At 45.4% G+C, this 26,487-nt stretch overlaps 1 protein-coding gene across 2 annotated transcripts in view; it reads right to left on the reverse strand.

Moving 5' to 3' along the window:
* Positions 1–26,487, reverse strand: part of COL15A1 (collagen type XV alpha 1 chain) — a 904,466-nt gene that overhangs the window by 301,305 nt on the left and 576,674 nt on the right. For both annotated transcript variants that reach the window (XM_073678442.1, XM_073678441.1), the window contains exon 32: positions 15,147–15,190. In XM_073678442.1, the coding sequence (XP_073534543.1) occupies positions 15,147–15,190 (44 nt within the window). The remainder of the gene's footprint in view (positions 1–15,146; positions 15,191–26,487) is intronic.

Below are 26,487 nucleotides of genomic sequence, written 5' to 3' on the forward strand. Positions count from 1 at the left end.
GGAGTGCTTGGCCACAAAGTGGGCAGTGGACACGTTACGGTACTATCTGTTAGGACGAAAATTTAAATTGGTATCAGACCATGCCTCACTTAGATGGATGAGGGAGAAAAAGGGGAAAATACTAGGGCACCCGCTGGTTTTTAGCCTTACAGGATTTCCGCTTCCATGTGGAACATAGAGCCGAGAAGCTACATGGTAACGCTGATGCCCTCTCGAGAATCCCTTGTCTAGTAGTAGAAGATGCCAAGTTCCACGGCTTTAGGCAGAGAAGGACGTATGTAAGTAGCTCACGGACACATAGTTGATAGGAGGTATGTATCACAGAGATGGTTGCTATCTGTGATGTAATCCTGGAATATTGCTCTAGTGCACATAAGCACTAAGAGGATTGTTTGGTGCATCTGGGCCAGGTTTCACAGGTAGCCAGAGAGATGGGCGGGTCTGGCTGTCCACATACCTCATCTCTGGGTATGGTTAACGAGTTAAAATGGAGGCCGTTGTTTGGTATATGGTCTCTGCGTGAGGAAGAAGAGGTCGCCTGTATGTTATCTCCAATCTGAGTCGGTGTATTGGATGCAATCCAGTCTGTGTGACCAGGACTGGCTATCAAGTGACTTTGCAAAAAGAACCGTTTCCTTTGTTTTCCTGAACTGCCAGCCGTTTATTTTCCTTTGCTTCTGGCTGGTTATTGACACCGCAATAAACCAGAATGGACCTTTAAATGGAAACAATTCCTGTCTTGCACCCCGATGCACTCAAGTGACTAGAAATCCCACAATAGATAGATATAGATAAATAGTTATACTCGCCTAACGCCCATTCAATTGAAGCCCTAGTCTCCTGTAAAAAATAAAAAACAACAATATCACTCACCTGTCTGACATACTGTCCCATGCCGTAATCCATCTCTGCGATATTTGGTTTACAACCTGAACAGTGGCATGAGGCTATTGTCCAGGCTGTAAACCAGGACACAATGAGCAGCTGTGAGTGCAGCATCAGTGACTAGAGGTGACCTCATCGAGGTTACCGCAGGTCACCGAGGCTGCGTTCCCAGCTGTGGCTATCCAATGAACACCTTTCACCTCACTGACGTCAGCGTGAGCCCCATGAGAACTCTCCCATGGCACTTGCGCTGACAACATTGAGGTGAAAGAAGTTCATTGTCTCTGAATTCTGCTCACCTTTCTGACAGCACCCCGAGCGTGCAAACTTTCACATGCTCGCGGTGACGTTAGTGAGGTGAACAGAGTTCATTGGATATGAACCCCGCTGTAACGGGTCTGGGAGGTGGAACCTCTGAGCAACTATACAAGGGGGCGGTCCTTGTAAGGAAGCGGGTGGCTCCCAGGGAAGACGGGCAGGTAGTCACGGCAAGTGACAGGGACAGTCTCTGGGTAGAAGGGCAGGTAGTCACGGCAAGTGACAGGGACAGTCTCTGGGTAGAAGGGCAGGTAGTCACGGCAAGTGACAGGGACAGTCTCTGGGTAGAAGGACAGCAGGCAGGTGGCTGGTGAGCGCTCTCAGGTGAGCGGGCGAGGGTCTCTGGACAGGCAGGTGGTCACGGCAAGTGACGGCAGAACCTCCAGGTAGACTAGCAGACAGGTAGCAGGTGGACGCTCCCAGGTGAGCGGGCAAGAGTCTCTGGACAGGCAGGTGGTCACGGCAAGTGACGGCAGAGCCTCCAGGTAGGCTCGCAGGCAGGTAGCAGGTGAGCGCTCCCAGGTGAGCGGGCAAGAGTCTCTGGACAGGCAGGTGGTCACGGCAAGTGACGGCAGAGCCTCCAGGTAGGCTAGCAGGCAAATAGCAGGTGAGCGCTCCCAGGTGAGCGGGCAGGCTGGTCCATAGACAGACTGACAGATGTCGGAAGGCAGACCGTCGGACCGCAGGTTTGCAAGCAGGTAAGCGGATATCAGGCAGGTATCAAGCAAGAATCTGGCAGGTGACTGGCAGGTAACAGGCAGGAATCTGGCAGGTGACTGGCAGGTAACTGGTAGCGGGACATGAGGGCTGAAGCAGATTGAAGGCTTTGCAACAACATTGCTCGGGCACCTCCATTTTGGAGGAGGTGCCTTATATATGGTGAAGTCCTCCGGCCATTGGCCGGGGACTCCTTAGGATGACGCGCGCGGCCCCTTTAAGAAAGGGGGAGCGCGCACGCGCGCCCTAAGCACCGTGGCCGGGAAGCAGCGCGCGCTGCCAGCAGAGCGGGAGGAAGACGCCGGGCACGGAGAGGAGAGGTGAGGGGAACAGCGTCCTCTTGAAAGACGGCGGGAGCGTTACAGAGACCGAAGGGCATTACAAGGTATTCATAGTGGCCGTCCCGGGTGTTGAATGCCGTCTTCCATTCATCCCCCTGACGGATACGGACCAGGTTATACGCCCCACAGAGGTCCAACTTGGTGAAGATTCTAGCCCCCCTCAGACGGTCAAATAATTCCGGAATGAGCGCAAGGGGGTATTTATTCTTCACCGTGATCTGGTTAAGGCCTCTATAGTCTATACAGGGACGGAGTGAGCCGTCCTTCTTTTTGACGAAGAAGAAGCCTGCTCCCGCCGGGGAAGTAGATTTCCGGATGAATCCCCGGGCCAGATTCTCCTCAATATATTCTGACATGGATCGGGTCTCAGCCTCCTTTTTATTAAAGACGTCCGCATACAACCAATAAGGAGCCGGAAGACCAGGTAGATTGGCTGGAGTAGGAGAAGGACGGACAGGATGGACGGGAACTAAACAAGTCTTATGGCAGTCCTGTCCCCAGCGAAGGACTTCTCCGGTCTGCCAATCAAGCACGGGTGCATGTCTCTGAAGCCAAGGTAGGCCTAGTAAGAGGGCGTGAGAGAGTCCAGGCAGAACATGAAAGAAGATGCTCTCAGAGTGCAGCATTCCCACCTGCAGGGTTATGGATTCGGTGATGAGTTGGATGGGATGTGGTAAGAGGCCCCCATCCACGGCAGCGACAGATAAGGGTACAGCTAGAGGTTTGGTGGGAATGTGGTATTTCTCTACCAGAGACTGTGAAATGAGATTTCCGGCAGCTCCAGAGTCAAGTTGGGCTAGTTCAAAATAACGGTTCTCCCCGCAGATGATAGAGACCGACAGCAACAGAGATGGAGAGGGTTTACTCTTGTCTAGGACGACCTTTCTGAGCGATCCTAGACACAGGCGTTTCCCGACCTCTCCGGGCAGGAACGGATCCGGTGCTCCTTACTGCCACAGTAGAAGCAGCTCCCCTCGGCACGGCGTAACTCTTGACGGGTTTTGACCATCTTGGTCTGGTCGACCTGCATAGGCTCGGGTGAGTGCGCCTGGGTAGTAACGGGAGAAGTGACAGGTTTCTGGAAGGTAGGGGCTAGACGTGGAAACCTCCTCTCACGGGTGACCTCTTTGGCGCGCTCCTGGAACCGGATGTCAATCCGGGTGGCAAGTGTTATTAAGTCGTCGAGAGTGGTAGGAATGTCCCGACCGGCGAGTTCATCTTTAATACGGCCGGACAGACCCTCCCAAAAGACAGACACCAGGGCGTCGTTATCCCAGGCCAGCTCCGAAGCAAGGGTACGGAACCGTATGGCGTATTGGCCCACGGAGAGATTTCCTTGACGGAGGCGTAGCAGAGATGATGCGGATGAGGTCTTCCGTCCTGGTTCGTCGAAGACTTTCCGGAAGGCCGTGAGAAAGGCTGGCAGGTTGGACACCAGGGGGTCTCCTCTCTCCCATAGAGGATTTAGCCAAGCCAGTGCCTCTCCCGTGAGATGGGACATGATGAAGGCTACCCTGGCTCGGTCGCTGGAAAACTGGTGTGTCAACAGTTCGAAGTGCAGAGTGCACTGGTTAATGAAGCCCCGTGCCTGGCTGGGATCTCTGCCAAAACGAGGAGGGGCGGAGAGGCGGGGACCGGGAAGAGATGCCATGGTGTTGATGGGCTGCGGCGGTGCCGGGGTAGTAAGTGTGCGAGTGGAGGCAGCTCCTGAAGAGGTAGTCAATGTGTCCAGGCGGGAGTTAACACCACGCAGGTGACTCAGGATGGACTCCTGTTGGGACCTCTGACGGGAAAGTTCATGACATAGGTCCGAGAGCGAGGGAGCTTGGGTGCCACCGGGTTCCATGGCCCGAGCAAACTGTAACGGGTCTGGGAGGTGGAACCTCTGAGCAACTATACAAGGGGGCGGTCCTTGTAAGGAAGCGGGTGGCTCCCAGGGAAGACGGGCAGGTAGTCACGGCAAGTGACAGGGACAGTCTCTGGGTAGAAGGGCAGGTAGTCACGGCAAGTGACAGGGACAGTCTCTGGGTAGAAGGGCAGGTAGTCACGGCAAGTGACAGGGACAGTCTCTGGGTAGAAGGACAGCAGGCAGGTGGCTGGTGAGCGCTCCCAGGTGAGCGGGCGAGAGTCTCTGGACAGGCAGGTGGTCACGGCAAGTGACGGCAGAACCTCCAGGTAGACTAGCAGACAGGTAGCAGGTGGACGCTCCCAGGTGAGCGGGCAAGAGTCTCTGGACAGGCAGGTGGTCACGGTAAGTGACGGCAGAGCCTCCAGGTAGGCTAGCAGGCAGGTAGCAGGTGAGCGCTCCCAGGTGAGCGGGCAAGAGTCTCTGGACAGGCAGGTGGTCACGGCAAGTGACGGCAGAGCCTCCAAGTAGGCTAGCAGGCAGGTAGCAGGTGAGCGCTCCCAGGTGAGCGGGCAGGCTGGTCCATAGACAGACTGACAGATGTCGGAAGGCAGACCGTCGGACCGCAGGTTTGCAAGCAGGTAAGCGGATATCAGGCAGGTATCAAGCAGGAATCTGGCAGGTGACTGGCAGGTAACAGGCAGGAATCTGGCAGGTGACTGGCAGGTAACTGGTAGCGGGACCTGAGGGCTGAAGCAGAGTGAAGGCTTTGCAACAACATTGCTCGGGCACCTCCAGTTTGGAGGAGGTGCCTTATATATGGTGAAGTCCTCCGGCCATTGGCCGGGGACTCCTTAGGACGACGCGCGCGGCCCCTGTAAGAGAGGGGGAGCGCGCGCGCCCTAAGCACCGTGGCCGGGAAGCAGCGCGTGCTGCCAGCAGAGCGGGAGGAAGACGCTGGGCACAGAGCGGAGAGGTGAGGGGAACAGCGTCCCTGCCTAGCAGGAGGCAGGGACGCCGACGCTACACCCGCTTACCTTGATGACGTGACCATGAGCCACTGAGATGCACAAGCATGCGCAGCTCAGTGTCTCTGCTGAATGACAGGCTATATAGTTGCATCATGCAACAATGCAGCCTGCCATCCAGATGTAGCAGAGCTAGACTCGTTGTGGGACAAATGGATTATTATCTTCACGTCGGGGACAGGTAAGGATTATGTTGCTTTAATATTTTATTTTTTTTACAGGAGATGATAGCTTCAGTGGAATGGATGTTAGATGAGTATAACTATCTATCTATCCATCCATATATCTATCTATCCATATCTATCTATGTAGATTTAATAAAGGAGTCTGTGTTTTTATTTCAAATACAGGATTTTTTTCTGCCTGTGTCTTTATTTCACAAATTTTACTATTGGGTTAGTAATGGGAGTGTTTTATAGACGCCTCTCCATTACCAACCTGGGCTTCATGTCAGCTGCCAATACAAGGCTGACATGAACCCCACCCCTATTACCCCACTTGCTTCCGTATCAGGTCAAGTGAAAAGAGCGAGGCTAAGTGTCAGATTTGGCGCATCTTAGCCAGGGAATAAATATGAATGCACATTTATTTTTACTTGGAGTACAGGCGCCGGCTGATAAGAGACTACTCCTCCCATCAGCCGCTGTTTACAGTGACAGCAGGAGTCAACAGATGGGGGTAGTAGTCTCATCAACTAACGCCTGTGACCCTCAATAAGCTTTTTACCGCAAGTCACAGTCACAGCTGTCAGCGTGATCCAGAAGCGCTCTGTCCACGGTAACAACGTTACCACCGATCAGAGCCTCTGTTTCCTGCGCTGTCACTCAGATGACATCGTGGGAAACTACAGATGTTGCTGATTTTGAGGGAAATGCTCGGGAATCCAAACATGAATCCAAATGTGCAATGTTTGTGCCGACTTTGAGATTGGCGAACGTTTTCCTAACATGTACGCTCATCTGTAGTGGAGACATCTTGGAATGACCTGGCTCTCCAAGATTTGCCAGCGACTTTCTAATCAGGTTAGAGACATGAGGGTTTACAGCCCTTCCCCAATGTCGCTGGAGGAGGTAATGTCACTGGCTGTCCATTTAGACAGACGTCTGAGGGATAAAGAAAGACACATTTAAGGCTGTACCAGTTACTTTTTCCTCCTCTTTGGAAGATACGGGTGAACCTGTGCAAATTGGTGCTTGCCGTGGTCCCAAGGAGGGAACTGAACTGGGAGCATCTTCTTGTTTTTATTTGTACTGTGATCATTGTGGCCACGTTATGATTAAGTGCTTCATATATAACAAAGAGTTTCTTGAAAAGAAAAAGAGTAAAGACACAGGTTCTAAGAGTCTGAAATTATCTCTCATGCATACAACAGTTTTTTTCCCTATAAGTATTTTTGGAGAGTGAAACTGGGTTTATTGTTACTTCCACATTTATAGATTCTGGTTCTACCTTAGATTTCATCAACTGATTTTGCTAATGAATGTGGTTACAGTATTTCTACACTTGGTTATCCCATCCTAGTATTAGCAATTGACAACTCTCCCCTTTCATAAAAGTTATGTTACCTCTAAGGTCAAGAAAGTATACATGAGAGTAGGAACATTACACACAGAATTCATTTCATTAATGGTTTTTCCTTACTTACCTGTTAAACTAGTTTTAGGTATGCCCTGGTTGGTGAAACACAACCCTACCATTGGTTGGGAGACTCGTGAGATTAGGTCTTGGGGAAGTTTTTGCTAATCTACTTGTCGATGTCCTTGGCGTCTGTGAGATCTCATCTTCCAGGGTTCGCTGAGGATTTTGAGGATGTCTTTTCTGAGACAGAGTGTGAAGTCCTTGCTCCGCATAGACCGTATCATTGTACGATCAAATTCATACCTGGTGCCAAAATGCCTAAGTCTCACCTGTTTAACCTCTCTCTTCCTGGAAGGGATGCATTGAAATAGTATATTCAAAAGAGTCTGGCCATGTGGCATGTATGTCCATCCACCTCTCCAGTTGCTGTGGGGTTTCTCAAGAAAAAAGATGGAGGTTTGTATCCTTGACTGGAATTTATGGAGATCAATAGGATCACAATTCGTAATCCTTATCCTTTGCCTGTTATATCAAGCGGGAGCGAAATGGTTTTCTAAGCTTAATCTCAGGGGAGCATATAACCACATATGCGTTTCGCAGGGTGATGAGTGGAAAACCACGTTCAATACACTAGAGGACCACTTTGAGAACTTGATGATGCTGTTCAGGTTAATGAATGCCCTGGCGGATTTTTAGAACTTCATAAATGACGTTTTATCGATCAGCCATGACAGCACGGCGAGAGAGGGGGGGCTGTCCTTCAAGGAAAGGAAACTTACAGGCTAAAAAGGGCGGCACCTCTCCCTCGCATCAGTTGGTTTCCTGACCTTGGAGGGCGAACCTCTTAAAGGCATACCTGAAGAACCGAAGATAGTCTTTCCTAGGTCCGGCCAGTCGCCTCAGGTAGCGGTATCTTCACTGCCTCAGCCGGAGGGGGGTCCCTGGAAGTACCACAATTGGGTCCAGGAGGACTTTCACGGTTGTGTGCGGGTGCAGGTGGCCTTCTCTGGCATGACTCATCAGGCGCTAGCACTTGACGAGAGCGAGGTGTAGGCACGCCGGCTGGTGTGTTTGTGTCCGGAGGCGCATCTGCCTGATGCATTCGGGAAGCAGGTCAGGTGACGCGAGCAGGGTGTGTGTGTCAGATGACGCATGCGCCATGGAGCATGACCGTAAGTGTGCAGGAGCCTGATGACCCGGAACTTCCGAGGGTACCGGAGAGGCCTGGAGGGTCGGGCAATAGCGCTGCTCCATCACTTAAGTGTGGCAGGAGCATGGGTTCGGTGCTTCCTTGCTCATTGTCCCCTCCAGGATAATGGATGTCACCGAGCAAAAGCAGCATGTGCAGCAGCAGCCTGATGGGAAGACCCATGTAACATACCTGGCGGCGTCCTTGCATAGTGGTCCATCTCCCACTGTGCAAGAGCGCGCACTTGATCTCCAGTCCAGACAGCCACTCTGGCTTCTTTCCATGTTGTCTGCTTTGCTCTTGCTGTTTAGGGCGACGCCCGCTGAACTTCCTGTTTCTTGTAGCTGCTGCTGACACTCCCCTGATGCGTCCTCAGCCTACTGCTGTCTGTCACCTGGTATTTAACCCAGCTCCTCCTTGGAATCCTTGCCTGAGCATCTTGTTCTGTCAGTTGGCTTTTGGTCGCTGACATGCCAGGTCCTGTCTATGTTTGCTGCCTTTTGGTATCAGTTCCCGTGTCTGAACTGTGTCCTGTCTGTGCACTCTAGCCAGCCGTCTCTCTGCCTTCCTGGAGGCTGTATTTCCAGGCCTGTCTGAACACGCTCTTAGCCTGTTCGTCTCGCCCTCTGGGGGCCGCATACCCAGACTCGCTCCTGTATTTGTTGCAGTACAGTTCCTGTCTGAACTGTCTCCTAGTTTCTTACCTGTTTTGTCTTTATGTCCGTTTGCTCCCTTTTTCTGCAGTGTCTGAACCAGCACTTGGCTTTACCTAGGCTCGTTCCTGCATTTTGTTGCATTAACTGTTCTTGTCTGAACTGTCTCCTAGTTTCTTACCTGTTTTGTCTTTATGTCCGCTTGCTCCTTTTTTCTGCAGTGTCTGAACCAGCCCTTGGCTTTACCTATGCTCGTTCCTGCATTTTGTTGCAGTAACTGTTCTTGTCTGAACTGTCTCCTAGCTTCTTACCTGTTTTGTCTTTATGTCCGTTTGCTCCCTTTTTCTGTAGTGTCTGAACCTGCACCTAACTCCTTCTCGTTGTCGCTGTACTTCCGTTTGTGAGTTGGAGTCCTCTCGCTACTTCTTTGCAAGTATCTAGTGTGTATCTGGTTCTGCCTTTCTTTCTGTTCCGTGTGAACAGAGCCCTGTCCCCTTTGCTTTGTCTTTGTTTACCTCTTCGGCGATTTATCTCAGCCCTGTCCACCGCGTCTGCGGTTTCGCTCTGCTCAGCCCTGTCAAGGTAAAAGGTTTAGCCAGCCGTCCCCGGGGTCGAACGTGTCTAGCATTTTAGATGTTGACAACTCCTCTGATTGCTTCTCATCAGCCTCCTCAGATGGTAACACTGGCATTCTCTGTTTCCCTATACAGGAGATGGACAAACTCATAAAAGCGGTTAGGATCACAACGGGGATAGTGGAGTCCAAACCCGAGACATCGATTCAGGACATTATGTATGGAGGATTGGACCAAAAGAGGCATAGGTCATTTCCTCTGAATTAAAAAATCGTCGCCCTAATTCAGAGTGAACGGAGAAGACCCAAAAATAGAGGATCCCTTCCCCCATCATTTAAGAGGAGATATCCCTTTGATGAGCCTTCCTCGTCTACCTGGGACAAGGCCCAAAACTTGATGTGGCCATAGCAAGAGCTTCTAGACAAACCTCACTTCCCTTAGAGGATATGGGAAATTTGAAGGATTCCCTATATAAAAGAGCGGACACTTTCCTTAGAGGAACTTGGGAGATGTCATCCGGAGCCCTAAAACCAGCAGTGGCTGCTACATGTACAGCCAGATGCTTAAATGATCTGGTTGGATAGTCTGGAAACCCAGTTGGAAGACAAGATGTCAAGAGACAATATCTTGGCCAATATCCGTCTTATGCGAGGGCCAACAGCTTTTTTGTCGGACGCTTCGGCTGATTCGGTTCATTTAGCAGCAAGATTAGCGGCCTTTCAAATTGGGCCTTACAGTTAAAATGCTGGCCAGCGGTTATTCAGGCTAGAACAAAGCTGCGTGCCATTCCGTGTGAAGGAGAATAACTGTTTGGCCCAGGTTTGGAGGAACTTTTAGAGAAGGCTGGAGATGCCAAAAAAGGATTTCCTAACTTGTCCATCCCAACCTACAAGCAATCCTTCTGAAAGGGAGGGTTCACCATAAAAAGCCCTCCAGAGAGCAAGACAGATGGAAAGAAGGAGAAGGAAAGGAGAGGCTTCATGTTCAGAAGCTTTTCCCAGGATTCCAAAAAGCCAGGCCAATGACTTCCAGCCCGGGTAGGGGGGCTCTCATCCTTCTTCCCTGCCTGCTAAAATCTGGTCTAAAGCCACTCAATCCCAAATGAAAAGTTTGTAATAGCTTCCTCTCCATCAGCAGAGCAATGGGCCCTAAAGGCCGGAGTCTCAGATCTGGTACAGAGGGCTGACCTATTAGAAGTTCCCGCATCGGAAGGAGGGAAGGGGTTTTAATCCTCTCTCTTTCTAGCCAAAAAGAAGATGGTTCTTTTAGGACAATAATAAATAAATTTGAAGGGCCTAAATAAATTTGTGAGAATCCTATGGAATCTGAAAGGTCAACAATAAAGTTGCTCTTCCCAGATAGCTTCATGGCAGTTTTAGATCTGAAGGATGCTTACTACCATATGCCCATACATGTAAAGGACACTTGGAAGGGAAGATGACGTTATCCCCGAAGTCAATGCAGTCCGTTCTTTATTAGCTGGATGTCGTTAATTTGTCCAGGGGAGTTCCCTGGGTGATTAAAATTACATGGGTGATCATCAAGGATGCGAGTGCCAAAGGGTGGGGGACTCATATAGAGGATGTAATAATCCAGGAGGGTTGGACAGGGAATGAAATGGCATTTTCCTCAAAACCAGGAGGGTTGGACAGGGGATGAAATAGCATTTTCCTCAAACTTGAAGGAAATACTTGCAGTTGAGTTGGCAATATGAAGACTCCTTGTATCCCTACAGGGTCATCATGTCAGAATCCTCTCCGACAATCAGGTGGCAGTGGCCTACATAAACCACCGGGGGGGAATCCAATCCAGACCCTCAATGAAGGTGACAGATCGCTTATTCCAACTAGCGGAAGGGCATCTCCTGTCTTTGATGGCTTTTCACATAAGAGGAAAAGAGAACACCAGAGCGAACTTTCTAAGCCTCAATCAACTGAAGCAAAACCAAATAGTGCAGCTGTGGAGCCGACCAGACATAGATCTCTTTGCCACCAGATTGAACAGAAAGGTAGAGGGTTTCTGTTCTATAAATCCCAGAGAAAGTCCCCATGGGGTAGATGCCTTCTCAATTCCATGGAGATTTGACCTGGCATATGCATTTCCACCAATAGCCCTAATCCCGTTGGTAGTAAGGAAAATCAAGGAAGACAGAGCGAGGGTTGTTTTAAGCGCTCCCTTTTGGCCAAGAAGACCATGGTTCTCCTGTTGATGACAATATCAGTCACCGACACGTGGGTCCTGCTGGAGGTTCCGAATCTCCTCACTAAAGGCCAATGCACCATCCGCAAGTAGCCAACCTTCATTTAATGGCGTGGATTTTGAGAGGGCACTTGTAAAGATCTGAGATTATTAAAACCCACAATCACCTATGAAGGGTAATGATGCAACAATATTTTATTCCTCATATCCAGCAATTCCAGGTAAATGTCCAAAATATAATTGTCTCATTCCACAAGATTCCCTTCCAGGGATAGTAGTTCCACTGCCTTTGTGCCAAAATAGCCTGTAGTCACTGTCCCCGATCCACCAGATGACAAGTAAAACAATGGAAGCACAGGTATCCAGTAGCAGCAATCCTTTAAGAAAGTTTACATCCAAACGACAGATCCCACAATGGTAGCATGTTTATCCATCCTTCTAGGTCCCATATCGATCTTAGTCCTTCAATGACCTTCTACACAACTCCTTGACTAAATATGTGGCTGATCTTTTCTCCCTCCCTCAGTTCAGCCCCCTTAGACAATTGGTTTTAGCTGTAAGGCTGAGTGCCCACGATGCGGATTTAATGCGTTTCCGTGGCGGCATTTTCGCCACGGAAATGCATTAAAATTGCTTGTTAAGAGGTCTGGGATGTATCCCAATGATAATCCGCATGTGCTGTGCACATGCTGCGGAAATTTCTGCTGTGGATTATCATTGCGGAAAAATCCGCAGCACAACCAATTTGGGCGCAATCTCGCGGCAAAATCGCGCCCATTGACTTGCATTGAACTGCATAATATCCGCATGTATGCATCGCCCTATCTTTCCCTGGCGTATGGCTAAGGCTAGGGATGGAAGGAGATGAGCACAAGTTGATCTCCACTAAACTCTATAGACAACAAGGGTAGACAAAAAGGGAAAAATTGCTTAGCTTTAGGCGACTCCAAATGTGCACATGGCCTCAAGCTCCAGAGAGGACGAAGTACTGCTATTGCTAAGCCTTCATGAGTAGAAATGAATAAAATTAAACACCTGAACAAGGAATGTATAAGCGGGGCCCAATTGCAAAACTAGACAACCAACAGAAGATTAGACCCCTAAAATATAACTTTTATTCGAATATGCTAAAAAGGACTCAGTAGTCACCATAACAACAAACACAAAAACAAGACAAAATGCCAGGGAACAGGGATAAGTCACACATCAGTCAGGAAGGATTACGGGCTCTATCTGTCCCTATTTTGTCCCTAAATTCTCTCCCTTTCTGACAGCGGAGGTTGGCACCCTAATTTTTGCTCCGTGGCGCCCCCGCTCAACGTTGGTGATCCCTAATATCCCTGGTAAATCTCTATCTTTATATTTAAAAAACCACAATCGTGAATAAAAGATAGAGAAAAGTGAACGTACAGATTAAGAAGCCGACAATTCATCATAGATATGCATTTAAGGAGACCCAAGTCTGTATATTGCGACAATAATAATAGCCCTGGGAATTTTTTAGAAGGTAAAATTTGTCTCAAGATAGCTGGTTTATTACATTCATACACAAGCCAGCATATACTAAATAACCAAAGCTAATAAAGCAGGTTCTGTTATATATGAGACTAATCCCCAGAAGTAATGCCCACAGACCGGTATCACATGTGCATCCTGCTCTATGTCGTTCTAAATTGTCAGAGCCAGAATGTGATAGAGACTGTAACACATACAAGCAAAACAAATGACCAATTCTAAATGCATTATAACAATCTCAATATCATTTAGTAAGGAATAGCATTTATCATTGGTAATGCATTATGTCACATCTCATAGATATCAAAGAAATAACACAAATCATTAGTGATTCCTAATATCCTATGTCAGAAAATACAGGGATTTAGCACTTATCATAGATAGTCCCTTATATCATGTCCTAAATGCAAAGACAGTCTGATATTATATAAATAGACAGGGAGCAACACTTATCATTGATGATCCCTCATATCTCGTCCCAACGCGTTTCTCCCTGGTACTCTCCAGGGTTCATCAGGGGAACTGGAGAGGCAATCAATCCTTCTCTCCAGATGCTTCACACTTTTTTGTTAAGTATATAATTCCACATGTGTTAATTCATAGTTTTGATGCCTTCGGTGTGAATGTACAATTTTCATAGTCATGAATATACAGAAACATCTTTAAATGAGAAGGTGTGTCCAAACTTTTGGTCTGTACTGTATATACACACACATATATATGTTTATATATGTATATATATATATGTGTGTGTGTATGTATATATATTTAATATATGCATGTGTGTATATATATATATGCAAGGCCTCCAAACAGATATCCATAAGTATAGACAGTATAGCAAAAAAATGGTAGGCAGCACTCCAAAAGGTCTTTAAAAAAATATGGACTTTATTAGCCCGGCGTGGCGACTTTTCGGTTGCGGTGCAGTGATCAAGCAGGGATGAAGGTTGTCCGCAACTGAAACGTCGCCACACCGGGCTAATAAAGTCCATATTTTTTTAAACACCTTTTGGAGTGCTGCCAGTCATTTTTTTGCTATAGATATAGAGAGATATATGGAAAAATATCAGCAACCAGCCAAAAACCTTCAAATTAGGAAAAAATAGAATGGAAACAGCACTTTACGGAAAATAAGTGATACAGATAGACTTTATTCCCCCATCTGATCTGGATGGATAAAGTTGGTGTCACAGTCTCCACCCTTTCCTTGTCTGCTATGTTACTATTGTGTAGAGCTGTCAATCTGTTTTGGTTTTGCTGGGTCGGTGCTGCAATCATCTGTGTTCACTTTCCTTGATTAGTCTTCTACTTAAGCATGCTAGCTCCTTCACCCAGTGTCAATTGTACTCTTGCTGTTGCCTGTGTAGGACTGATCTCTCTGTGCCCTGTGCCTGACCCAGCCTGACTGTTTTCCCTTACCTGGATTTTGACCATTTGCCTGTTATCTGACTATTCTTTTGTCTGCTCCCTGTGTACTGCCTTGTCTTTCTGGCTTTCCTGACCCCGGCTTGTGTTGTGGATTACGTCTCTGACTTCTCCTTGTTGTACTGCGCCATTTCCCTGGACTTGACTTTGGATAGTTTGACCTCCCTCTATTTATCCAGTGAGTAGTACTTATATAATATTTCTTTCAGTAATATTAGTCTCTTCTCTCCTCTTCTGGGACTGTTATTTCTGTAGTGACTCGCGTCACATTCGGCCTTTTTCACTTATTTCCACTGCAGCGCTGCTTCAACTCTATTATTCAACTTGCTCCATTTTTAGCCAGGAGATGTAAATGTGGATTTTTATTAGCAGATATGGGTGACGCATGTTGTGGTTACTCTTTAGTCTTCTCTCTGGCTCTACACATAGTATATATAGACAGACAGGAGACCCCTTTATATAGATTGCCCCCCTTTCTATTATGACCATTTGATAAGTGAGCTCTTAGGGTCACTACACTGCTGCTGAGAGAGGCGCTGCCTAGCAACCAGCCTCTGGGTGCGTGTCTCAGAACACAGCACGCTGAGCTGCCAATCCCAAGATGGCCGCTCCAATAAACTGTGATTCTCTTATTTCATAACGCGAGTAATTCTTCCAAAGGTAATGTATTTCATGTTAATTTATATCTATAGTCTCCTTACTGTAATATACAATAATATGTGTGGAGGTGATGGGTCCTCTTTAAAGGTTGTGGAAAAATAAAGTGGCAGCAATGGAATCAAGGAGTATCCAAGGGGTGAATAATGAAGGTGGGTGTAGATTCAAGCATTGGTTTACAATGGCAGGTGAGATAGTTGCTACTTTTTCAACATACCTTAATAAAATAATGGTTCAAGTGCTGGGAATTCAGTTGATAGCCTGAAAGAAATCAAGTACCAATTAAAGTATGTCAGTTTAAGGCTAGGGCTACATGATGACTTTGTTGAAGTTCATTCAGTGCGGCTGCTACATTGTTATACATGTGAATGGGGTCACGTTGCAACACTGACACTGCTACGACTACGTAAGCAAGCCTCAAAAATCAGATTTGGTTGGATTTACTGTGACTTGCTTGCTGCAGTAGTGTACATGTCACAATGTGATCCCATTCACTTGGATAGTGCTGCGATGTTGCAGTTGCACTGATGGCTGTTGCAGTCAAAGACGCAGGGTAGTCCTAGCCTAGTATGCACAATGCTACAATACTGCAGTAAATTCATATGCCTGTACATTTTTCTATATGACTTGTAAAGTTGCAAGACCTCAACAATGTTATTTTGATTAACTGAAACTACAAAAAAAAAATCTATTTTGGACTTCAGGACGCAGCAATTTTTTCCCTTTTTTATTACTGCACTCTAAAAGTTAGATATTTTTTTCCATCAACACAGCTGCATAAGGGTTTGTTTTTTTTCTTGATAAAGTGTAATTTACAATGCCACCATTTTGCAGTACATACAGTGGCATGTAAAAGTTTGGGAACCCCTGGTCAAAATCACTGTTATTGTGAACAGTTAAGCAAGTTGAAGATGAAATGATCTCTAAAAGGCATATTGTTAAAGATGACATATTTCAGTTGTATTTTAGGCAAATAAGTATATAGATGGTCTTTTTTTTCATTTTAAAAAATTACAATAAGGGAAATGGGCCTATGCAAAAGTTTGGGCACCCTTGGAGATTTGTGTGCTTTGATAATTTTGACCAAGGTTTCTGACCTTAATTAGCCTGTTAGGGTTATGGCTTGTTCACTACCATCCTTAGGAAATGCCAGGTGATGAAAATTTCCCAGCTTTATAAAAACCAAGCCTCCTCTAACTTTATGCCAAAAAACAGCAGCCATGGGTTCTTCTAAGCAGCTGCCTAGCACTCTGAAAATGAAAATGGTGGAGGCCCATAAAACAGGAGAAGGCTATAAGAAGATAGCAAAGTGTTTTCTAGTTGCCCTTTCCTCAGTTTGAAATGTAATTAAGAAATGGCAGTTAACAGGAACAGTGAAGGTCAAGATAAGGTCTGGAAGACCAAGCAAAATTTCAGTGAGAGCTGTTCGTACGATTGCTAGAGAGGCAAATCAGAACCCCCGCTTGACCTCAAAAGACCTACAGAAAGATTTAACAGACTCTAGCTTTGTGGTTCATTGTTCTACTGTTCAGAGACACCTGCACAAATATGACCTTCATGGAAGAGTCATCAGAAGAAAACCTCTCCTGCAGCCTCACCATAAAATTCAGCATCAGAAGTATGCAAAAGAACATCTAAACAAGCCTGATACATTTTGGAAACAAGTTCTGTCGACCGAAAAGGTTAAAATAGAAGTCTTTGGCCACAATGATCAAAGGTATGTGTGGAGAAAAAAGGCCACCAAATTTCAGGAAAAAAACATCTCGCCAACTATTAAGCATGGGGGTGGATCAGTCATGCTTTGGGGTTGTGTTGCAAATTCTTGATGCAAACATACCACCATCTGTAAAAAAGCTGAAGTTGAAAAGAGGATGGCTTCTACAAATGGTTAATGATCCTAAACAAACATCAAAATACACAATAGGCTACCTCAAAATGTGCAAGCTGAAGGTTTTACAATGGCCCTCACAGTCCCCTCTTCTGAACATCAATGAAAATCTGTGGCTAGACCTCAAAATAGCAGTGCATGCAAGATGACCAAGGAATCTCACAGAACTGGAAGGATTTTCCAAGGAAGAATGGATGAAAATCCCTCAAACAAGAATTGAAAGACTCTTGTCTTGCTACAAAAAGCTTTTACAAGCTGTGATACTTTCAAAAGGGGGTGCTACTAGGTACTAACCATGCAGGATGCCCAAACTTTTGCATTGGTACATTTTCCTTTTTTCGTCTTTTTTAAAATGTAAAAGATTAAAAAATATATATTTTTTGCCTAAAATACAAAGGAAATCTGTTATCTTTAACTTCAGGCCTTTTAGAGATCATTTCATCTTCAACTTGCTTAACTGTTCACAATAACACTAACTTTGACCAGGGGTGCCCAAACTTTTACATGCCACTGTATAAGTTTTATTAACTTGAGGGGGTGAAAAACAACAATTCCACCACTGATTTCTTTCAGTGGTATATAAAAGTTTGGGCACCTCTGGTCAAAATTACTGTTATTGTGAACAGTTATGCAAGTTGAAGATGAAATGATCTCTAAAAGGGTTAAAGATGACACATTTGGGGTGGTGTGGCCTAGCACCAGATGTGAGCAGTTGGGACCTGGAGATCCTCTGCAGAATCCTCCGGTTATCCCGGATAGAGTCCGGCCAGTGAACAGTTAAGCCCCTGTACCTGCAGGGGAAAGTCCCGGGAAGCAGCACAGACCAGCAGCAGCACCGTTGACATTGAGAATGGTGAGGAGACACCAGCAAGATGCAGGAGCTGGAGCAGGGATACAGACCCAAGATGGCACTGAGTACATGGAGGGTTCTGAGAAGCTGAATGCTGCATATGCTAAAAGGTTGGAGATTGCTGCAAAGTTAGAGAAGTTTTCAAAGGTGGAAGGAGGAATGAAGCAAGTGGCTAACTGGGGAGAAGAGGAAGCTGAAGAGGAGGAGGACAGCGACAGCCTGAATGAAGGAGCAGTGCAGGAGATCACAGGAGAGCAAGAAGGAGGGGAGACCACAATGAGAGACATCTACAATATTGTTGTCTTCAGTAAAACTGCCCTAACCACCCTAACACAGAGGTTGGATGGATTAAAGGAGGAAATAGGCAGCATGAAAGAAGCCATGAACAAAGCTGATGCCAGAGCAGGAGCTATTGAGGAAAGAGTGAGCACAGTGGAGGATGATCTTGCAAAGCAGCAGAAAGCCCAGACTCAGTGCTTACAGAAATGTGCAGCTCTGGCAGATAAGGCAGATGATTTGGAAAACCGCTCTCGGCGGAATAATGATAGATTGGTGGGCATACCCGAAAAATCTAAAGGAAATAAACCCACGGCGTTTATCGAGGACTGGTAGCGTAAAACTATTGGAGCTGAAAACTTGTCAAAGGTATTTGCTGTGGAAAGAGCGCACCGTGTCCCAATGAGACCTCTCTCACCTGGTGCCCCCCCTCGCACTTTCCTTGCCAGGATCTTAAACTACAGAGACAGGGATATTATACTGAGGAGAGCAAGGCAGACGAAGGAGCTGAATATAAATGGACAGAAAATCTCCCTATATTCTGATTACTCGGCCGAGGTCCAGAGACTTAGGATGTGCTACGGAGAGGTGAAAAGAAGATTGAGAGACTTAGGTCTGGCCTATTCGACACTATGTCCTGCAAAGCTCAGAGTAGTAGCTATGGGGAGTGTCCATTTCTTCCCAAATCCAGAGGAGGCTACTAAATGGCTGGATCTAAATGGCAAGAGGATCAGGTCTGAACAGGCCAGAGGAAAGTGAACAGAACTATGGTGCTGGATGGAGTTTCAACCAAAGAAGATGGTATAGAGGAGGAGAAATTTTGTTTTTGGGACATTCTGAGGGACATGTACAGTACAGACCAAAAGTTTGGACACACCTTCTCATTTAAAGATTTTTCTGTATTTTCATGACTTTGAAAATTGTACATTCACACTGAAGGCATCAAAACTATGAATTAACACATGTGGAATTATATATTTAACAAAAAAGTGTGAAACAGCTGAAAATATGTCTTATATTCTAGGTTCTTCAAAGTAGCCACCTTTTGCTTTGATGACTGCTTTGCACACTCTTGGCATTCTCTTGATGAGCTTCAAGAGGTAGTCACCGGAAATAGTTTTCACTTCACAGGTGTTCTCTGTCAGGTTTAATAAGTGGGATTTCTTGCCTTATAAATGGGGTTGGGGCCATCAGTTGTGTTGTGCAGAAGTCAGGTGGATACACAGCTGATAGTCCTACTGAATAGACTGTTGGAATTTGTATTATGGCAAGAAAAAAGCAGCTAAGTAAAGAAAAACGAGTGGCCATCATTACTTTAAGAAATGAAGGTTAGTCAGTCTGAAAAATTGGGCAAATTTTGAAAGTGTCCCCAAGTGCAGTTGCAAAAACCATCAAGAGCTACAAAGAAACTGGCTCACATGAGGACCGCCCCAGGAAAGGAAGATCAAGAGTCACCTCTGCTTCTGAGGATAAGTTTATCCGAGTCACCAGCCTCAGAAATCGTAGGTTAACAGCAGCTCAGATTAGAGACCAGGTCAATGCCACACAGAGTTCTAGCAGCAGACACATCTCTTCAACAACTGTTAAGAGGAGACTTTGTGCAGCAGGCCTTCATGGTAAAATAGCTGCTAGGAAACCACTGCTAAGGACAGGCAACAAGCAGAAGAGACTTATTTGGGCTAAAGAACACAAGGAATGCACATTAGACCAGTGGAAATCTGTGCTTTGGTCTGATGAGTCCAAATTTGAGATCTTTGGTTTCAACCACCGTGTCTTTGTGCGACGCAGAAAAGGTGAACGGATGAACTCTACATGCCTGCCACCGTGAAGCATGGAGGAGGAGGTGTGGTGGTGTGGGGGTGCTTTGCTGGTGACACTGTTGCGGATTTATTCAAAATTGAAGGCATACTAAACCAGCATGGCTACCATAGCATCTTGCAGCGGCATGCTATTCCATCCGCTTTGCGTTTAGTTGGACCATCATTTCTTTTTCAACAGGACAATGACCCCAAACACACCTCTAGGCTGTGTAAGGGCTATTTGACCAAGAAGGAGAGTGATGGGGTGCTACGCCAGATGACCTGGCCTCCACAGTCACCAGACCTGAACCCAATCGAGATGGTTTGGGGTGAGTTGGACCGCAGAGTGAAGACAAAAGGGCCAACAAGTGCTAAGCATCTCTTGGAACTCCTTCAAGATTGTTGGAAGACCATTTCCGGTGACTACCTCTTGAAGCTCATCAAGAGAATGCCAAGAGTGTGCAAAGCAGTCATCAAAGCAAAAGGTGGCTACTTTGAAGGACCTAGAATATAAGACATATTTTCAGTTGTTTCACACTTTTTTGTGAAGTATATAATTCCACATGTGTTAATTCATAGTTTTGATGCCTTCAGTGTGAATGTACAATTTTCATAGTCATGAAAATATAGAAAAATCTTTAAATGAGAAGGTGTGTCCAAACTTTTGGCCTGTACTGTATATGTGACTATATTACGGACTCATGTTTTTCAACAGGCGGCAGGATAGCTGGGAAATTCGCATATAGCTGTTGTACTACTGTACTAGGTTGAGTTTAGCTAGGAATAATCTTACCCACTCTCTAGGGTAGAGAGGAGAAAAGAAAAGGGAAAGTTGTTAAATGTTGTGTTTAGTTACTATTAGCGGGGAGGAGGGAGGGAAGGGAAAATATGATGTTCAAGGGGAAGGTAAAAGGGGGTTGGGGAAACTACATACAGAACAGCACAGAGAAGAGAGGAGGAGGGAGATACGGGGCACAAGGAAGCACTATGGGGAGTAGCATCAAGATATTCAGCTGGAATGTACGAGACTTGTCTGAGGGAACTAGAAAGGCCGCAATTATGGAACATATTAGAAAGCGGAAACTTGACATAATGTGCTTACAGTAGACACATCTAATTAAGGAGAAAGTGGAGGTATTTGAAGAAAATGGATAAGGAAAGCGTATCATTCTACATACTCCTCATATGCTAGAGGAGTCTCCGTATGAATAGGTGCATCCACACCGTATGAGAAGAAGGGCAATTTGTATTTGTGATTAGTAAGGTATATGGAATATTGATGTGTATAGCTGCTGTGTATATTCCGCCCTCCAGGAAATAATAGAACTGTCAAGAAAAGGTTCGGGATTACCATTATTGATAATTGGGGACTTTAATAATGTGTTGGACGAGCAATGGGACAGATACAAACAGAGAGGACAGAGGAGGGATAAGAAATTGACCCCCTTTGGAAATTATTTGAAGGAGATTGGATTGATGGACCTGTGGAGGGTGAGAAATGAAGATAAGGTTTGCTACTCTTGTTACTCCCCGGCACATGGCTCTCTGTCCCGGATTGATCTGGCCCTGGGAAATGACCTAATGACTAAAATAATCTGCAGTGTAGAGTACCTCCTGAGAGTAGTCTCAGATCATAATCCCCTGGGGGTGAATATGTGCTGGAATGATGGCAGGAGAGGACATGAAGGGGGGTGGAAGATACATTCAACATGGTTAAAAAGTATTGATATGGAAGGGATTAAAAGTGAGGTAGTGGAGGTTTTCTAAAATAACGAAGGCAGCGCCACGAGTCAGGTGGTATGGGATACCATGAAGGCGTACCTGAGAGGCCTATTTAGAGATAATGTTACGCTCCTATAGTGAGTTGTGTAGGCGAGGTCACATGATGTGCCTCATGTGACTATGGGGCGGAGCAATGAATGATGTGGTGTGAGTAATGAATGAGTTGTGTAGGAGAGATCACATGATTACTCACACCACATCATTCATTGCTCCGCCCCATAGTCACATGAGGCACATCATGTGACCTCGCCTACACAACTCACTATAGGAGCGTAACATTAGCCTCACATCGCTTAGCACATACCCCACGCCCCCTCTATGACAGGACTGGGTTCTTTCCATATTTTTCTTTATTTTACAAACTCTTTTCACTCTTTTGATCCCCTGCTTTATGCTGTCTTTATTTAACAACTATGATTTTAATATTATCTCTATATGGTTGTCCACATTCTCTAATATGCTAATTAGGTCTAGCTTCCTCTGTCCCATATGGACTATTTACAACCTTGGTTTAAGCCCACCCACTATTCCAAACTGAGCGGCCATGACTCCCATACAGGTTTCTTTTAGCTTTCCGTATGTCCACAGCTTTGGTGTTATTCCTTGGCATTCCATTCTCTATGGGTTACTGGTGAGTATTATTTCAATATTTCACCAGGTTTTAGGTTATACATGTGCTTCCTCTTGATGCGTTTCAATACTGTATTTCTATGAACTCTGAACTTGCTGTTTGTACATTATCTATTGTAATCCATTAGAATACTCTTACTTTTTATTTACCTTATTCATCTTAATCTCTAACATGCACAGTATATGTTTTTTTGAGGATTTATATCTAAATTAATTTGAATTTATTATTTTTTCTAGTGACTATATGTGAACAAGGCTCTGGGAGAGCCGAAACGTTATATTTGATGGTCACGGTTGATATGCTACAATTGATATACAATATTTACTGTCAACTATACTGAAAATTTACAGTGGAGTATTTCTACATACAATTTATTCCTTTGGTGATACATGTATATAAAATTTATTTTGTTTCTACAATTCTCTGGCATATTCTCTGGATACTTTTTCATTTTCTCTGGAAATTATCTTGATTTGATTTAAACATAGAACATATGAGAGTGCTGTATTTTTTTAAAACTTTTGATATACTATTTACAATCCCTTCCCATAATACCATGTGCCGACCCTCTTTACTATTGAACTGCTATTTTGAGGTCTAGCTACAGATTTTCAATGATGTTCAGATCAGGAGACTGTGAGGGTCATTGTAAAACCTTCAGCTTGCGCCTTTTGAGGTAGATTGCTGCAGATTTTGTCGTGTGTTCAGGATCATTATCCATTTGTAGAATCCATCCTCTTTTCAACTTCAGCTTTTTTACAGATAGTGTTATATTTGCATCAAGAATTTGTTGAAATTTCATTGAATCCATTCATCCCTCTACCCGTGAAATGTTCCCCGTGCCATTGGCTGCAACACAACCCTAAAACGGGATTGATCCACCCCCATGCTTAATTGTGGCGAAATATTCTGTTCCTGAAATTCTGTGCCCTTTTTTTCTCCACACCTACCTTTGATCATTGTGGCCAAAGAGTTCTATTTTAACCTCATTGGTCCATAGGACTTGTTTCCAAACTGCATCAGGCTTGTTTAGATGTTCCTTTGCATACTTCTGACACTGGATTTTATTGTTAGGATGCAGGAGAGGTTTTCTTCTGTTGACTCTTCCATTAAGGCCATATTTGTGCAGGTGTCTCAGAACAGTAGAACAATGTACCACATCTCCAGAGTCTGCTAAATCTTTCTTGAAGGTCCTTCGCAGTCAAGAGGGGATTCTGATTTGCCTTATCTAGCAATCCTACGAGCAGCTCTCACTAAAGTTTTGCTTGGTCTTCCAGACCATATTTTGACCTCCACTGTTCCTGTTAACTACCATTCCTTAATTACATTTCGAACTGAAGAAAGGGCAACTTGAAAACACTTTGCTATCTTCTGATAGCCTTCTTCTGCTTTGTGGACCTCCACCATTTTAATTTTCAGAGTGCTAGGCAGCTGCTTAGAAGAACTGCTGTTTTTTTGGCACAAGGTTAGAGGAGGCTGGGTTTTAATACATCTGGGAAATTTACATCACCTTGTCTTTCAAAATGATGATAGTGAATAAGTCATAACCCTAAAACGATACGACCTGTCAGGGATCGTTGCTGCGTCGCTATGTAATCGCTGGTGAGCTGTCAAACAGGCAGGCTCACCAGCGATCAGGGGAGCAGCGACATCGTGGAAAGAATCTTTCCACGATGTCCTGCTTCTGGTTACCAGCCTGCTGAAGCGGGAGCAGGCTGGTAACCATGATAAACAGCGGGTTACTAGGGGCACACGCGCACCTAGTAACCCGCTGTTTATCATGGTTACCACTCTGCTACGATGAGCGGGAGGTTACCACTCACCGTAGCAGAGTGGTAACCATGATAAACAGCGGGTTACTAAGTGCGCGTGGGCCCCTAGTAACCCGCTGTTTATCATGGTTACCAGCCTAATCGCTGGTCCCGCTGGTCACACACAGCGATGTGTGCTGACCAGCGGGAGGGCAAAGACCAAAAAATGGTCCAGGACATTTTGCAGCGATCAGCAACCTCACAGCAGGGGCCTGATCGCTGCAAAGTGTCACACATAGCGACATCGCTGGTGAGGTCGCTGTTGCGTCACCAAAACCGTGACTCAGCAGCGAACTCGCTAGCGATCTCGCTATGTGAGATGGGGGCTTAACAGGCTAATTAAGGTCTGAAACCTTGGTAAAAGTTATCTGAGCACACAAATCTTTCAGGGTGCCCAAACTTTTGCACTGTCCCATTCTCCTTTTTATAATTTTTAAAATGTAAAAAATGACAATATATACTGTATATATTTCTGCCTATAATATAAAGGAAATGTGTCATCTTTAACTTTAGCCCTTTTAGAGATCTTTTCATCTTCAATTGCTTAATTGTTCACAATAACTGGGCACCACTGGTCAAAATTACAAACGTTAACATGCCACTGTTTAATTTAAATCTTAATTGCAGTATACTGTATTTTTCGGGTTATGAGACACACTGAGCAATTCCACTCTTCATGTTTAGAAAGCAAAATATCAGAAAAAAAGATTCTTAGCTCATGGTGATCGAAGAAGCATAGATGCTAATTTATCTTTCCCAACGTTACCTCAGATTTAAGAGATCAGGGTTTTCCGGCACACGGAGCAACAATTCATTTTTGAGCCTCCTCCTATACACAGCTTAAGCGGTTTGAGAAGTCACGATGTGACCACTCAAATGCAATTTGCACACTTACATTAGCGTACCAACTTCCTGCTTCATAATTCTATGAAACAGAATAAAACTTCATAATTCTCTCAATGTTCAGTGAAATACTACAGCTCCTACTTCATTGAAAGAAGCAGGAAGAGAAGCTAGTCGGCATGTGACCATAAGTATGAAACACACTTATGGGTGGTCACGTGATGACTGCTGGAACTGGCAAGAAGAGTCAAATTCCAACAGTGAGGCTTTTACATGCTGCGAGGATTGGGCATGCTACAGTGCTGAATTTTATAATCAAGAGGTTGTCCAGGTTTGTGAAGAAAGTCTGTAGTCACTCCATGTGACTGCAGACTTCTAAATCCTTACATCTTGTGCACTGTACGCTGTTAGGATTCTCCAGTGCCAGGAGGGGGCAGTCATGTGACCGCAAGAATGTGATCTGCATAATTCCGGCCACAGTCCGGCTAGATATGCGAACGTGATCAATACAAGAGAATTGTGAACCTACTTGCAGTTATGTGAGCTCCCACTCTTTCCACCGGCAATGGAGAATCCTGACAGCCAGCATGCATGAGTGACTGCAGACTTTCATTGAAACTTGGACAATACCTTTTAATGCTGATAACATAAATACAAACAAAGAAACAAATGAGCATATACCTTGTAGTAAGGAGTAGTACAAGTAAATAACATAGGGTAGTTAGTTAACGCTGTTTTGATCAAAAAAACGTACAAGCCATCCTACCGTGACAAGATGTACTCATTCGGGAATGACCACACTGTGAAAATGCTCTTACATATTGCACGTATAAAAACTTATGCTCCTGCTCATTTCTTTGGTTTTTCTATAGTTTCTTGTACTGTATAAAAACAGTGGCATAGCCCCTCTTTTGAGCTAGGCATTTTATCTATATACTGTAGCTTCCCATGGGCAGGTGTCTGAATCTGAATAGTAGGGCCTCTGTCCCACACGGCACTTATCTATATTGAAGTTGACTTACACAAGGTGAGGTTTTAATACTAGAGACAGGATAGAACCATCACAATTTTGTACACCTTGTTGCAGTGGGATGACTTTTATGGGTTTTTTTTTGTTTTTTTTTATCAAAATAGTGTTCAATAAGTACCCTATGTTTATTTACATCTCTCTCACATAGATAACAGAAGAGGGAAAGAGAGAAGCCACACCTGTATCCAACTGGTCCCTGTGCAGACTAGAAAAGGCCCTAGCCGCACAACTAAATACACCTCCTCGGACCTGGCTCCCCAAAAGGCTGTCGAGCAGTTTCTTATACATCCTGAGGAACCAGAGGGGTGGAAGCAACACAAATCCTACAAAAGTAGAGGAAAGCGTCCAGGGAGATATGAGAACCCAGGGTGAGAAACTAAAGCACGTTTACAAAGGATAGACAGGGATAAATATGGAGAACCAAAACAACCAGAATAAGTGAAACCTCCCAGACCCCAAACGTGCTGGGGAGGAAAACTCACAGATTCGCAGCAGGAAGAACAACTTTGGCTTAACGGACAAGGTAAACCCCTAGCGAACTCCAAACACCAATCTACATGGAAGCATAGCCAGCGAGTGAGGTAAGTGAAGGGTGAACATTTAAAGCCCATCCCAAAATCTGATAGGACAGAGTCAAAAGGGAAAATG

This window comes from Phyllobates terribilis, unplaced genomic scaffold (assembly GCF_046119375.1).
Source record: "Phyllobates terribilis strain yellow unplaced genomic scaffold, ASM4611937v1 Scaffold_4__5_contigs__length_816908805, whole genome shotgun sequence".
Lineage (NCBI taxonomy): Eukaryota > Metazoa > Chordata > Amphibia > Anura > Dendrobatidae > Phyllobates > Phyllobates terribilis.